The 16157-nt window shown below is 49.8% G+C and overlaps 1 protein-coding gene across 2 annotated transcripts in view; it reads right to left on the bottom strand.

The window, feature by feature from the left end:
* The window catches only part of LOC123751601 (polycystin-2-like), a 131389-nt gene that overhangs the window by 71475 nt on the left and 43757 nt on the right, over window positions 1-16157 (bottom strand). For both annotated transcript variants that reach the window (XM_069312363.1, XM_069312336.1), the window contains exons 3-4: window positions 4591-4806; window positions 3235-3407 (exon numbers count right to left, since the gene is read on the bottom strand). In XM_069312363.1, coding sequence (XP_069168464.1) covers window positions 3235-3343 — 109 coding nt within the window. In that variant the 5' untranslated portion in view covers window positions 3344-3407; window positions 4591-4806. The remainder of the gene's footprint in view (window positions 1-3234; window positions 3408-4590; window positions 4807-16157) is intronic.

Genomic DNA, 16157 nt, shown 5'->3' with positions numbered 1-16157 from the left:
ATCTTTGGCAGGTGGAGTCCAGATTTCTTGGCGTTCACAGTTTCGATCAATTTGTTGAACTTTGTTTTCAGTTCGGATGTAGTGTCCTTCGTTACCCTTTGGAATTTAGTTTGGTCAGAGAGTATGAGGTTCATTTTCGCCAGATATTCTTCTTTTTTAAGAATGACGTATATTGGCGACTAGTCGCCTCTCCTGACAACTATCTCCTTGTTCTCACCAAGGCTCTTAGCTGCCGCTTTGAGCTCGGGGGACAGTATGGTGCTTCTGTAGTTGCCTCGATTCTTTCCTCCTTCCGCAATAAGTTCTGCTTGTAAGGTATCTTTGGTGGTGACCTTCTTTTGTGCTTCGAGGTGGAATATGTCGTCCAACAGAATCTCCAACTCCACTTTCCGGGCCATCTCACTCGGTCTGGACATAACGTGACAGTTTATACCCAGATTTAGGAGAGTGACTTGGTCCTCAGTGAGGGTGATTCCTGGAAGGTTCAGGAAGCCATCTCTTGGTCGTGGAATTGTCATAGGTCCTTCATATAACGTTGTTAGTTTCAACGTTGTTAGTTTTTTATGGAAAAGAGCGGAGGTTTCCACACTGCAGTCTACACTAAGGAAACGAACATAGGAATGTGCCTAAATGCCAACAGCGACTGCCCAGACAGGTACAAGAGGAGTGTTGTTAACGCATATGTCGACCGTGCTCTCAGCCACATCTCAGAATGGAAGCAAGTCGACGAAGAACTCTGTAGGGTAAGGCAGGTCCTAGTCAACAACGGCTTCTCCAGTGGTTTCGTGGAAGACATCATAAGAAGGAAAGTGAAACGCCATGCAACCTCTGAAGAGACAACTAACACAACACCTATACCCCCTATTAGACTATTTTACAGGAACTTCTTTTCCACAGCTCATAAAACGGAGGAAAGGGTCCTGAAAGATATTGTTAATAGAAACGTTATCCCTACAGACAAAAATCAGAGGATACAACTGACGATTTACTATAAAACCAGAAAAACGGCCAGCCTACTCATGAGAAACTCTCCAGACACAAAGCAGAACGCTTTAAAAGAGACCAACGTCGTCTATGCCTTCAAATGCCCACTTGGGGACTGTAAGCTCCAAAAAACCCAGTATATAGGCAAGACAACAACATCTCTTTCTAGGCGTTTAACGATGCATAAGCAACAGGGCTCCATTAAGGAACATATAATCTCTTCCCACAACCAAACCATCGCCAGAGAAATCCTAGTAAACAACACAGAAATCATTGATAGATACAGCGATAGCAGACGGCTTGACGTTTGCGAGGCACTGCACATTAAGAAGTCAACACCAGCAATCAACAGTCAATTAATGCACAACTATATTCTACTCACCTCAAGACTCCGCTCCAATACAGAAGCATCAAGAAATATGGACCAATAGGCTTTCTACAATCACTTCCATTTCAATACCCATTGTTTCGTGTTCTGTCTTGTGTTGATGAAATTAATACCCTATTAAATACCACCTCATCCCATCCACCTCACTCAAATGTAGATATAAACAAATCGGAGATATGTAAGTTCTATTCAGTTGTGTATGTGTAAAGTCTTTGAAAATGTAATAAGTTTTACGAAGCGCGCTCAAGTGTCGCGTCAGACTAGAAATAAAAATGAATTTTGGAGAATTGATTTTTGAATTACCTCCAACAGTGAAAAGAAATGTACGAAAGATTGAGAAAATTCGTGTTAGAATTATTAATCTTACTTTTTCGGTCATATTTAATAATATATATATATATATATATATATATATATATATATATATATATATATATATATATATATATATATATGTATATATATATATATATATATATATATATATATATATATTTATATATATATATATATATATATATATATATATATATATATATATATATATATATATGTCGTACCTAATAGCCAGAACGCACTTCTCAGCCTACTATGCAAGGCCCGATTTGCCTAATAAGCCAAGTTTTCCTGAATTAATATATTTTCTCTAATTTTTTTCTTATGAAATGATAAAGCTACCCATTTCATTATGTATGAGGTCAATTTTATTTTATTGGGGGTAAAATTAACGTAGATATATGACCGAACCTAACCAACCCTACCTAACCTAACCTAACCTATCATTATAGGTTAGGTTAGGTTAGGTAGCCGAAAAAGTTAGGTTAGGTTAGGTTAGGTATGTTAGGTAGTCGAAAAACAATTAATTCATGAAAACTTGGCTTAATAGGCAAATCGGGCCTTGCATAGTAAGATGAGAAGTGCGTTCTGGCTACTAGGTACGACATTATATATATATATATATATATATATATATATATATATATATATATATATATATATATATATATATATATATATATATATATATATATATATATATATATATATATTCCCATTAGGAAGATAGATGAACATCTTTTCTTTCCTATCCCAGAAAATTTCACGATACACAAAGTTTTATTAAAGAAATCTGTAAAACTTTACATTCCTTCCTCCCGCCCAATCCAAAGTCACTCGCCTCTAACCCCATCCCTAGAATGAAGTCTGTGAGCCGTATTTCAAAAAGATCATCTCTATAAATTGAATAACTTTTAAATTTAGTTTATACTTAACTTGATTTGTACAAAAGATGCAACATTTAGTCTATCCACAAGTTGAATATATATATATATATATATATATATATATATATATATATATATATATATATATATATATATATATATATATATATATATATATATATATATATATATATATATATATATATATATCAGGTTTTCATCATCTTTATCCCTGTAAACATCTTCACATATATCCATAGCTACTAAAACATCCTTGCTATCTTTCCCTTACACATACTCTATATTTCCCCCTCCCCCACACACACACACACTTCCCTTTTACGCCCATATATACCCTCCCCATCTCCCCTTACACACACCCTCCTTGTGTCTACAAGCACACATGCTCCCCCATATTCTTCACACACTCTCCATCTCCACCAACACATCATCCCCATCTCTTCTAACACACTCTCCCCATCTCTTCTAACACACTCTCCCCATCTCTTCTAACACACACTCCCCATCTCTTCCCACACACCCTGCATGCCTCCCCTAAATACACACTCCCCAATCCCCAATTCACTTCTACAACTGACATGAATTCTGTTCCACCAATATAATGAACACACATCTCACCTATTGTCTTGTTAAACCTCAGTAGCTTGATGAATTTCAGTGTTCCAACGAATACAATGAAGGCGATCAAGTAGCTGAAAATCTCATCGAGATTAGCAGCATTTTGCATCCTAACGTAGCCATTTCCATAAGTTCTGTTGAACTCTTCAAGGGCAGTGTTTACTGCCAAGTATCTGTAGGGAAGATAGTGTATTTTTTGTATAAGTCATGCTAAGGCTTTCGGCCTGGCACATGAAGAATTAACAATTACAAATGTTGCTAGTGGCTTGACTGATGGCATCTTGAAGCATGTCAGTTGCATTCTTTCTTGTTCTTATATATTCTGTCATATGGGAAAGACAGTCAGTATCCCATAGGTCATTTGTATAGATATCTGCTAGGATAAACAAGAGCAAGAATATCTACACTATGGCTAATGAGAACATAACATAAGAATAGCGCAACCTGCAGGAAGAAAAATTAAACATGCAATGTAGTTACTATTTATAACCAACATGACCACTTATGTGTTTGTTTGATCTACACTTGAAATATTCCAGAGAAAGATATTGTACACGAGGATGATAGTATGCTGTGCAAAATTATTAATTTTGCACAGCATAAACAAAATTAAAATCTCCTACAAGTATGATAGTAGCCTGTGCTCAAGCCCCTTTACCAAATCTAAATTATGTTCTAGTTCACTGTATACTCCCTTTGGCTATATCTATGTTTGGGTGGCAATAATTTATGATGCCTTAGAAATTGTATGTATCAACATTAGTATCTGTTCTCTGTACTAAACTGTCTAGATTAATCATCATTGCTGATAACTTAACTTTTGCTCTTATGTAAACAGCAGAAACCGTAACACCGTAACACTCAGTTTTATACTAAAGCGGCCACCTCAGAGTTCAGGTTCTTGCCTTTGTGTTTGATTACACTGACGTCTCAATTTATCTCGTAAACACATAAAACAAAACACACATTCCTAGGCCATTGTTCTTAACAATAACTAATTGTGATAAAGTATTCTGTAGACAGAATAGTTGAAGTCTGGTGTTGGCGTCATGTCTGGTAGAGATCTGTATATTACTCACTAGGTTGAGTCCTTAGGAGAGAAAGAACTACCAAACTTGACACATCGAGACACCAAGGCCATGTGAGGATAAAAGTTACTCCTAGAATACCATAAAACGCCCTTAACGCTGTGTGTATTAGTGGCTTTAGATATTGTATGTATTAGCTCTATCTATAAATCCAACATTATGTTTGATACTCATCTTCTATATATGTACTTTTACCTGAAAAATATTTAGATTTAGATTTGATTTCATAAAGAGATATTAAATAATATCAGATGAGATTCCGTATTACCTGAGAATGTAGATGATAATACTAATGTAACTTGCCAAGATTATTGAAATCTCGGCAAACGACCAGTAATTGTTGAAGTATTTTGATCCCTGCTTGCAGAGGAGATAGCATTCTCGCCCAGTGAAGTACAAGATGAAGAGAACAAACACAACTTCACAGATGGTGATGAACGAACCAAAGCCGTCTTGTTCGTGAAGTAGATGGATTCCATCAAACCTGAAGGGACAATTAAACATCAGTAAGATAATGTTAGAATTAATGACTAAATATATTTTAAGATAATTAAAAAAAATACTTTTCAGCAAGGACTCAGAATTGCTGGAAGACTATGACAAATTAAATTATCTATTATATCTATAGGAGAGATGTATGTTTGTCCGTCCAAAGATGGAGGCCCTACACTTGCAACTAGCTTTAACCAACTTTGCAAGGTGTATAGTCTTGAGTATGGGACGGACATAGGTTGATTGGGGGGGGTGGGGGTGGTCAACATAATTCAAGAAAGAAGAGCATGCCACGGTCACATACTGACCCCCACGACTGATTCCGACCCTGCCACCCAGCTTTGTCTGTCGAAATATTTAAAAAGTAAAATTAAAATATCAGTTTGTTTTCTTTTAATATGAAAAAATATGCACCAATTTTGGGAAAATAAACTAATTTTCTAACCATCCTACTTTGCCCATAGCAGCAAAAAATAGATAATTCTTCCACGATTTCAAAGGTTTTCACGAGCCCTGCCCCATTGTTAAAGCTAATGGGGAAATTAATAAATTTAAAAAAAATTTCACACAGTTAGGCTCCTCCTACCATCAGATCACCTGCTTGCCATTGAGAAACAATTATGCTATTTGTATTAGAGAGAAAGAGAGATAATCAGCAAAAGCACAAAAGCAGTAAGAGACAGAGATACTAACAGAGACAGACAGAGCCCGCAGAGATTTCGAATCAACCAGAGAAAAAGAGACAGAGAAATCAAGGAAGACTGAAAAAAAACACAGATTCAGATAGACGGAGGCAGACACAGACAGACTGAAAGTAGAAGGGAGGGAGAAGGAGATGTTTGAAAAGGGGTTAGGAGAAAGGGGAAATGATGAAAAGAGGGAAGGAGAGTGAGACAGGTGGAGAATTGGGAAAAAGGAAGGAGAGGTGAGAGAGAGAAACAGCGGGGGAGGTAATTTGGAGAGAGGATGGAAAGGGGCGAAAAGCTTAAGAGGAAAATCTTGGAGGTGAATTCTGGAGAAAGATGGATAAGCTGGGAGAAGGTGGAGAGAGAAGGAGAAGGGAAGGACGTGTGTGAGCAGGGAGAGAGAAGAGGAAGGGAGAGTGTGTGAGCAGGGAGAGAGGAGCCGAACAAAGGGTGTGTGTATAATGAGCGAGGAGACGAGGTCCATGTCTCTCTTGGGATGGAGGAGTCGTGTCAGGGCCGTGTCAGCTGGGATGGAGGAGTCGTGTTAGGTGCGTGTCTCTGCTGGGATGGAGGAGTCGTGTCAGGAGCCGTGTCTGCTGGGATGGAGGAGTCGTGTTAGGTGCGCGTCTCTGCTGGGATGGAGGAGTCGTGTCAGGACCGTGTCTTTGCTGGGATAAGGAGTCGTGTCAGGGCCGTGTCTCTGCTGGGATAAGGAGTCGTGTCAGGTGCATGTCTCTGCTGGGATAAGGAGTCGTGTCAGGTGCATGTCTCTACTGGGATGGAGGAATCGTGTCAGGGCCGTGACTGCTGGGATGGAGGAGTCGTGTCAGGTGCGTGTCTAGGGCTGAAAGTGGGAGATTGTTAACGGGCGGATTAATGGTGGGAGGGAGGAGGAGATGAGGAAGAGTGTTTTCTGCGATCTGCGCTACGAGTAGTTCCCGTGGCCCAGTGCTAAGCACTCGAACGGCGCTTCGTGAGCAGTTTGGACTAGATTCCTATCCCGGCCGGGGAAGATTGACTGGGCGCCAATCTTAAATTGGAGCTTCTGCTCACCCAGTAGTGAATTAGTACCTGGTTGTTAAATGATTTGGCGGGTCGTACACGGGGGGAATAATCAGGATTAAGGATCTGCCCGAAGCACTACACGTGCTAGTGGCAGTACAAGAATGTAGAAAGTTTTGTATATTCAAATGCAAATAAAACAATGTTAATGGGATATTCAAGGCACCATACTGTAAAACAACCAAACAACACCCCTAAACATTTGAGAGTGTAACTGTTATGAACTGGTGGAGTCCTTAGTACTGGTGAGAGTGCTGGGTACAAGTGAGAGTGGTGGGTACTGGTGAGAGTGGTGGGTACAGGTGAGAGTGCTGGGTACTGATGTGAGTGGTGGGTACTGGTGAGACTGCTGGGTACTGATGTGAGTGGTGGGTACTGGTGTGAGTGATGGGTACTGATGTGAGTGGTGGGTACTGGTGAGACTGCTGGGTACTGATGTGAGTGGTGGGTACTGGTGAGACTGCTGGGTACTGATGTGAGTGGTGGGTACTGGTGTGAGTGATGGGTACTGCTGTGAGAGTGGTGGGTACTGCTGTGAGAGTGGTGGGTACTGGTGTGAGTGGTGGGTACTGATGTGAGTGGTGGGTACTGCTGTGAGAGTGGTGGGTACTGATGTGAGTGGTGGGTACTGATGTGAGTGGTGGGTACTGGTGTGAGTGGTGGGTACTGCTGTGAGAGTGGTGGGTACTGGTGAGAGTGGTGGGTACTGATGTGAGTGGTGGGTACTGGTGTGAGTGGTGGGTAATGCTGTGAGTGGTGGGTACTGCTGTGAGAGTGGTGGGTACTGGTGAGAGTGGTGGGAACTGGTGTGAGTGGTGGGTACTGATGTGAGTGGTGGGTACTGGTGTGAGTGGTGGGTACTGCTGTGAGAGTGGTGGGTACTGGTGAGAGTGGTGGGTACTGATGTGAGTGGTGGGTACTGGTGTGAGTGGTGGGTACTGCTGTGAGAGTGGAGGGTACTAGTGTGAGTGTTGGGTACTGCTGTGAGAGTGGTGGGTACTGGTGTGAGTGGTGGGTACTGCTGTGAGAGTGGTGGGTACTGCTGTGAGAGTGGTGGGTACTGGTGTGAGTGGTGGGTACTGCTGTGAGAGTGGTGGGTACTGGTGTGAGTGGTGGGTACTGCTGTGAGAGTGATGGGTACTGGTGTGAGTGGTGGGTACTGCTGTGAGAGTGGTGGGTACTGGTGTGAGTGGTGGGTACTGGTGTGAGTAGTGGGTACTGCTGTGAGAGTGGTGGGTACTAGTGTGAGTGGTGGGTACTGCTGTGAGAGTGGTGGGTACTGGTGTGAGTGGTGGGTACTGCTGTGAGAGTGGTGGGTACTGGTGAGAGTGGTGGGTACTGGTGTGAGTGGTGGGTACTGCTGTGAGAGTGGTGGGTACTGGTGTGAGTGGTGGGTACTGCTGTGAGAGTGATGGGTACTGGTGTGAGTGGTGGGTACTGCTGTGAGAGTGGTGGGTACTGGTGTGAGTGGTGGGTACTGCTGTGAGAGTGGTGGGTACTGGTGTGAGTGGTGGGTACTGGTGTGAGTGGTGGGTACTGCTGTGAGTGGTGGGTACTGCTGTGAGTGGTGGGTACTGCTGTGAGTGGTGGGTACTGCTGTGAGTGGTGGGTACTGGTGAGAGTGGTGGGTACTGGTGTGAGTGGTGGGTACTGCTGTGAGAGTGGTGGGTACTGGTGTGAGTGGTGGGTACTGCTGTGAGAGTGGTGGGTACTGGTGTGAGTGGTGGGTACTGGTGTGAGTGGTGGATACTACTGTGAGAGTGGTGGGTACTGGTGTGAGTGGTGGGTACTGGTGTGAGTGGTGGGTAGTGATGTGAGTGGTGGGTACTGCTGTGAGAGTGGTGGGTACTGGTGTGAGTGGTGGGTACTGCTGTGAGAGTGGTGGGTACTGGTGTGAGTGGTGGGTACTGCTGTGAGAGTGGTGGGTACTGGTGTGAGTGGTGGGTACTGCTGTGAGAGTGGTGGGTACTGGTGTGAGTGGTGGGTACTGCTGTGAGAGTGGTGGGTACTGGTGTGAGTGGTGGGTACTGGTGTGAGTGGTGGGTACTGCTGTGAGAGTGGTGGGTACTGGTGTGAGTGGTGGGCACTGCTGTGAGAGTGGTGGGTACTGGTGAGAGTGGTGGGTACTGGTGTGAGTGGTGGGTACTGCTGTGAGAGTGGTGGGTACTGGTGTGAGTGGTGGGTACTGCTGTGAGAGTGGTGGGTACTGGTGTGAGTGGTGGGTACTGCTGTGAGAGTGGTGGGTACTGGTGTGAGTGGTGGGTACTGGTGTGAGTGGTGGGTACCTCTGTGAGAGTGGTGGGTACTGGTGTGAGTGGTGGGTACTGGTGTGAGTGGTGGGTACTGCTGTGAGTGGTGGGTACTGCTGTGAGAGGTGGGTACTGCTGTGGGAGTGGTGGGTACTGGTGAGAGTGGTGGGTACTGGTGTGAGTGGTGGGTACTGCTGTGAGAGTGGTGGGTACTGGTGTGAGTGGTGGGTACTGCTGTGAGAGTGGTGGGTACTGGTGTGAGAGTGGTGGGTACTGGTGTGAGTGGTGGGTACTGGTGTGAGTGGTGGGTACTGATGTGAGTGGTGGGTACTGGTGTGAGTGGTGGGTACTGGTGTGAGTGGTGGGTACTGATGTGAGTGGTGGGTACTGCTGTGAGAGTGGTGGGTACTGGTGTGAGTGGTGGGTACTGGTGTGAGTGGTGGGTACTGCTGTGAGAGTGGTGGGTACTGGTGTGAGTGGTGGGTACTGGTGTGAGTGGTGGGTACAGGTATGAGTGGTGGGTACTGGTGAGACTGCTGGGTACTGATGTGAGTGGTGGGTACTGGTGTGAGTGGTGGGTACTGGTGAGACTGCTGGGTACTGATGTGAGAGTGGTGGGTACTGATGTGAGTGGTGGGTACTGGTGAGAGTGGTGGGTACTGGTGAGAGTGGTGGGTAATGGTGAGAGTGGTGGGTACAGCTGTGAGAGTGGTGGGTACTGGTGTGAGTGGTGGGTACTGCTGTGAGAGTGGTGGGTACTGGTGTGAGTGGTGGGTACTGCTGTGAGAGTGGTGGGTACTGGTGTGAGTGGTGGGTACTGGTGTGAGTGGTGGATACTGCTGTGAGAGTGGTGGGTACTGGTGTGAGTGGTGGGTACTGATGTGAGTGGTGGGTACTGCTGTGAGAGTGGTGGGTACTGGTGTGAGTGGTGGGTACTGGTGTGAGAGTGGTGGGTACTGGTGTGAGTGGTGGGTACTGGTGTGAGTGGTGGGTACTGCTGTGAGAGTGGTGGGTACTGGTGTGAGTGGTGGGTACTGCTGTGAGAGTGGTGGGTACTGGTGTGAGTGGTGGGTACTGGTGTGAGTGGTGGATACTGCTGTGAGAGTGGTGGGTACTGGTGTGAGTGGTGGGTACTGATGTGAGTGGTGGGTACTGCTGTGAGAGTGGTGGGTACTGGTGTGAGTGGTGGGTACTGGTGTGAGTGGTGGGTACTGCTGTGAGAGTGGTGGGTACTGGTGTGAGTGGTGGGTACTGGTGTGAGTGGTGGGTACTGGTGAGACTGCTGGGTACTGATGTGAGTGGTGGGTACTGGTGTGAGTGGTGGGTACTGGTGTGAGTGGTGGGTACTGGTGAGACTGCTGGGTACTGCTGTGAGAGTGGTGGGTACTGGTGTGAGTGGTGGGTACTGCTGTGAGAGTGGTGGGTACTGGTGAGAGTGGTGGGTACTGGTGAGACTGCTGGGTACTGATGTGAGTGGTGGGTACTGCTGTGAGAGTGGTGGGTACTGCTGTGAGAGTGGTGGGTACTGGTGTGAGTGGTGGGTACTGGTGTGAGTGGTGGGTACTGGTGTGAGTGGTGGGTACTGGTGTGAGTGGTGGGAACTGGTGTGAGTGGTGGGTACTTGTGTGAGTGGTGGGTACTGGTGTGAGTGGTGGGTACTGGTGTGAGTGGTGGGTACTGGTGTGAGTGGTGGGTACTGATGTGAGAGTAGTGGGTACTGGTGTGAGTGGTGGGTACTGGTGTGAGTGGTGAGAGTGTTGGGTACTGGTGAGAGTGGTGGGTACTGGTGTGAGTGGTAGGTACTGGTGTGAGTGGTGGGTACTGGTGAGAGTGGTGGGTACTGGTGAGAGTGGTGGGTACTGGTGAGAGTGCTGGGTACTGGTGAGAGTGCTGGGTACTGGTGAGAGTGGTGGGTACTAATGAGAGTGGTGGGTACTGGTGGGAATACTGGGTACTGGTGAGAGTGCTGGGTACTGGTGAGAGTGCTGGGTACTGGTGAGAGTGCTGGGTACTGGTGAGAGTGCTGGGTACTGGTGAGAGTGGTGGGTACTGGTGAGAGTGGTGGGTACAGGTGAGAGTGCTGGGTACTGGTGAGAGTGCTGGGTACTGGTGAGAGTGCTGGATACTGGTGGGAATACTGGGTACTGGTGAGAGTGCTGGGTACTGGTGAGAGTGGTGGGTACTGGTGTGACTGCTGAGTACTGGTGGGAGTACTGGGTACTGGTGTGAGTGCTGGGTACTGGTGTGAGTGCTGGGTACTGGTGTGTGTGCTGGGTACTTGTGGGAGTACTGGGGACTGGTGTGAGTGGTGGGTACTGGTGTGAGTGGTGGGTACTGGTGTGAGTGATGGGTACTGGTGTGAGTATTGGGTGCTGGTATGAGGGCTGGGTACTGGTGTGAGTACTGGGTGCTGGTGTGAGTACTGGGTGCTGGTGTGAGGGCTGGGTACTGGTGTGAGTGATGGGTACTGGTGTGAGTGATGGGTACTGGTGTGAGGGCTGGGTACTGGTGTGAGGTCTGGGTACTGGTGTGAGTATTGGGTGCTGGTATGAGGGCTGGGTACTGGTGTGAGGGCCTTGGTACTGGTGTGAGAGCTGGGTACTGGTGTGAGGGCTGGGTACTGGTGTGAGGGCTGGGTACTGATGTGAGGGCTGGGAACTGGTGTGAGGGCTGGGTACTGGTGTGAGGGCTGGGTACTGGTGTGAGTGCTGGGTACTGGTGTGAGGGCTGGGTACTGGTATAAGGGCTGGGTACAGGTGTGAGGGCTAGGTACTGGTTTGAGGGCTGGGTACTAGTGTGAGGCCTGGGTACTGGTGTGAGTATTGGGTGCTGGTATGAGGGCTGGGTACTGGTGTGAGGGCTGGGTACTGGTATAAGGGCTGGGTACTGGTGTGAGGGCTGGGTACTGGTGTGAGGGCTGGGTACTGGTATGAGGGCTGGGTACTGGTGTGAGGGCTGGGTACAGGTATGAGGGCTGGGTACTGGTGTGAGTGATGGGTATTGGTGTGAGGGCTGGGTACTAGTGTGAAGGCTGGGTACTGGTATGAGGGCTGGGTACTGGTGTGAGGGCTGGGTACTGGTGTGAGGGCTGGGTACTAGTGTGAGGGCTGGGTACTGGTGTGAGGGCTGGGTACTGGTGTGAGGGCTGGGCACTGGTGTGAGGGCTGGGTACTGGTGTGAGGGCTGGGTATTGGTGTGAGAGCTGGGTACTGGTGTGAGTGCTGGGTACTGGTGTGAGGGCTGGGTATTGGTGTGAGAGCTGGGTACTGGTGTGAGTGCTGGGTACTGGTCTGAGTGACGGGTACTGGTTTGAGTGACGGGTACTGGTGTGAGGGCTAGGTACTGGTGTTAGGGCTGGGTACTGGTGTGAGGTCTGGGTACTGGTGTGAGTATTGGGTGCTGGTATGAGGGCTGGGTACTGGTGTGAGGGCCTTGGTACTGGTGTGAGGGCTGGGTACTGGTGTGAGGGCTGGGTACTGGTGTGAGGGCTGGGTACTGGTGTGAGGGCTGGGAACTGGTGTGAGGGCTGGGTACTGGTGTGAGGGCTGGGTACTGGTGTGAGTCCTGGGTACTGGTGTGAGTCCTGGGTACTGGTGTGAGGGCTGGGTACTGGTATAAGGGCTGGGTACAGGTGAGAGGGCTAGGTACTGGTTTGAGGGCTGGGTACTAGTGTGAGGCCTGGGTACTGGTGTGAGTATTGGGTGCTGGTATGAGGGCTGGGTACTGGTGTGAGGGCTGGGTACTGGTATAAAGGCTGGGTACTGGTGTGAGGGCTGGGTACTGGTGTGAGGGCTGGGTACTGGTATGAGGGCTGGGTACTGGTGTGAGGGCTGGGTACAGGTATGAGGGCTGGGTACTGGTGTGAGTGATGGGTATTGGTGTGAGGGCTGGGTACTAGTGTGAAGGCTGGGTACTGGTATGAGGGCTGGGTACTGGTGTGAGGGCTGGGTACTAGTGTGAGGGCTGGGTACTGGTGTGAGGGCTGGGTACTGGTGTGAGGGGCTGGGTATTAGTGTGAGGGCTGGGTACTGGTGTGAGTGATGGGTACTGGTGTGAGGGCTGGGTACTGGCGAGAGGGCTGGGTACTGGTGTGAGGGCTGGGTACTGGTGTGAGGGCTGCGTACTAGTGTGAGGGCTGGGTACTGGTGTGAGTGATAGGTACTAGTGTGAGGGCTAGGTACTGATCTGAGTGATGGGTACTAGTGTGAGGGCTGGGTACTGGTGTGAGTGATGGGTACTGGTGTGAGGGCTGGGTACAGGTGTGAGGGCTGGGTGCTGGTGTGAGGGCTGGGTACTGGTGTGAGGGCTGGTTACTAGTGTGAGGGCTGGGTACTAGTGTGAGGGCTGGGTACTAGTGTGAGGGCTGGGTACTTGTGTGAGGGCTGGGTACTGGTGTGAGGGCTGGGTACAGGTGTGAGGGCTGGGTACTAGTGTGAGGGCTGGGTACTGGTGTGAGGGCTGGGTACTAGTGTGAGGGCTGGGTACTAGTGTGAGGGCTGGGTACTAGTGTGAGGGCTGGGTACAGGTGTGAGGGCTGGGTACTGGTGTGAGGGCTGGGTACTAGTGTGAGGGCTGGGTACTGGTGTGAGGGCTGGGTACTAGTGTGAGGGCTGGGTACTGGTGTGAGGGCTGGGTACTGGTGTGAGGGCTGGGTACTGGTGTGAGGGCTGGGTACTGGTGTGAGGGCTGCGTACTGGTGTGAGGGCTGGGTACTGGTGTGAGGGCTGGGTACTAGTGTGAGGGCTGGGTACTGGTGTGAGGGCTAGGTACTGATCTGAGTGATGGGTACTAATGTGAGGGCTGGGTACTGGTGTGAGGGCTGGGTACTGGTGTGAGGGCTGGGTACTGTTGTGAGGGCTGGGTACTAGTGTGAGGGCTGGGTACTGGTGTGAGGGCTGGGTACTGGTGTGAGGGCTGGGTACTGGTGTGAGGGCTGGGTACTAGTGTGAGGGCTGGGTACTGGTGTGAGGGCTAGGTACTGATCTGAGTGATGGGTACTAATGTGAGGGCTGGGTACTGGTGTGAGGGCTGGGTACTGGTGTGAGGGCTGGGTACTGTTGTGAGGGCTGGGTACTAGTGTGAGGGCTGGGTACTAGTGTGAGGGCTGGGTACTAGTGTGAGGGCTGGGTACTAGTGTGAGGGCTGGGTACTGGTGTGAGGGCTGGGTACTGGTGTGAGGGCTGGGTTCTAGTGTGAGGGCTGGGTTCTAGTGTGAGGGCTGGGTACTAGTGTTAGGGCTGGGTAATGGTGTGAGGGCTGGGTAATGGTGTGAGGGCTGGGTACAGGTGTGAGGGCTGGGTACTGGTGTGAGGGCTGGGTACTGGTGTGAGGGCTGGGTACTGGTGTGAGGGCTGGGTACTGGTGTGAGGGCTGGGTACTAGTGTGAGGGCTGGGTACTAGTGTGAGGGCTGGGTACTGGTGTGAGGGCTGGGTACTGGTGTGAGGGCTGGGTACTAGTGTGAGGGCTGGGTACTAGTGTGAGGGCTGGGTACTAGTGTGAGGGCTGGGTACTGGTGTGAGGGCTAGGTACTGATCTGAGTGATGGGTACTAGTTTGAGGGCTGGGTACTGGTGTGAGGGCTGGGTACTGGTGTGAGGGCTAGGTACTGATCTGAGTGATGGGTACTAGTGTGAGGGCTGGGTACTGGTGTGAGGGCTGGGTACTGGTGTGAGGGCTGGGTACTGGTGTGAGGGCTGGGTACTGGTGTGAGGGCTGGGTACTGGTATAAGGGCTGGGTACTGGTGTGAGGGCTGGGTACTGGTGTGAGGGCTGGGTACTGGTATGAGGGCTGGGTACTGGTGTGAGGGCTGGGTACAGGTATGAGGGCTGGGTACTGGTGTGAGTGATGGGTATTGGTGTGAGGGCTGGGTACTAGTGTGAAGGCTGGGTACTGGTATGAGGGCTGGGTACTGGTGTGAGGGCTGGGTACTGGTGTGAGGGCTGGGTACTAGTGTGAGGGCTGGGTACTGGTGTGAGGGCTGGGTACTGGTGTGAGGGCTGGGCACTGGTGTGAGGGCTGGGTACTGGTGTGAGGGCTGGGTATTGGTGTGAGAGCTGGGTACTGGTGTGAGTGCTGGGTACTGGTGTGAGGGCTGGGTATTGGTGTGAGAGCTGGGTACTGGTGTGAGTGCTGGGTACTGGTCTGAGTGACGGGTACTGGTTTGAGTGACGGGTACTGGTGTGAGGGCTAGGTACTGGTGTTAGGGCTGGGTACTGGTGTGAGGTCTGGGTACTGGTGTGAGTATTGGGTGCTGGTATGAGGGCTGGGTACTGGTGTGAGGGCCTTGGTACTGGTGTGAGGGCTGGGTACTGGTGTGAGGGCTGGGTACTGGTGTGAGGGCTGGGTACTGGTGTGAGGGCTGGGAACTGGTGTGAGGGCTGGGTACTGGTGTGAGGGCTGGGTACTGGTGTGAGTCCTGGGTACTGGTGTGAGTCCTGGGTACTGGTGTGAGGGCTGGGTACTGGTATAAGGGCTGGGTACAGGTGTGAGGTCTAGGTACTGGTTTGAGGGCTGGGTACTAGTGTGAGGCCTGGGTACTGGTGTGAGTATTGGGTGCTGGTATGAGGGCTGGGTACTGGTGTGAGGGCTGGGTACTGGTATAAAGGCTGGGTACTGGTGTGAGGGCTGGGTACTGGTGTGAGGGCTGGGTACTGGTATGAGGGCTGGGTACTGGTGTGAGGGCTGGGTACAGGTATGAGGGCTGGGTACTGGTGTGAGTGATGGGTATTGGTGTGAGGGCTGGGTACTAGTGTGAAGGCTGGGTACTGGTATGAGGGCTGGGTACTGGTGTGAGGGCTGGGTACTAGTGTGAGGGCTGGGTACTGGTGTGAGGGGCTGGGTATTAGTGTGAGGGCTGGGTACTGGTGTGAGTGATGGGTACTGGTGTGAGGGCTGGGTTCTGGCGAGAGGGCTGGGTACTGGTGTGAGGGCTGGGTACTGGTGTGAGGGCTGGGTACTAGTGTGAGGGCTGGGTACTGGTGTGAGTGATAGGTACTAGTGTGAGGGCTAGGTACTGATCTGAGTGATGGGTACTAGTGTGAGGGCTGGGTACTGGTGTGAGTGATGGGTACTGGTGTGAGGGCTGGGTACAGGTGTGAGGGCTGGGTGCTGGTGTGAGGGCTGGGTACTGGTGTGAGGGCTGGTTACTAGTGTGAGGGCTGGGTACTAGTGTGAGGGCTGGGTACTAGTGTGAGGGCTGGGTACTGGTGTGAGGGCTGGGTACTGGTGTGAGGGCTGGGTACAGGTGTGAGGGCTGGGTACTAGTGTGAGGGCTGGGTACTGGTGTGAGGGCTGGGTACTAGTGTGAGGGCTGGGTACTAGTGTGAGGGCTGGGTACTAGTGTGAG

Source organism: Procambarus clarkii, chromosome 1 (assembly GCF_040958095.1).
Source record: "Procambarus clarkii isolate CNS0578487 chromosome 1, FALCON_Pclarkii_2.0, whole genome shotgun sequence".
Lineage (NCBI taxonomy): Eukaryota > Metazoa > Arthropoda > Malacostraca > Decapoda > Cambaridae > Procambarus > Procambarus clarkii.
Note: the sequence above shows the minus strand (reverse complement) of the source record. Positions and strands in the feature narration are given on the sequence as shown.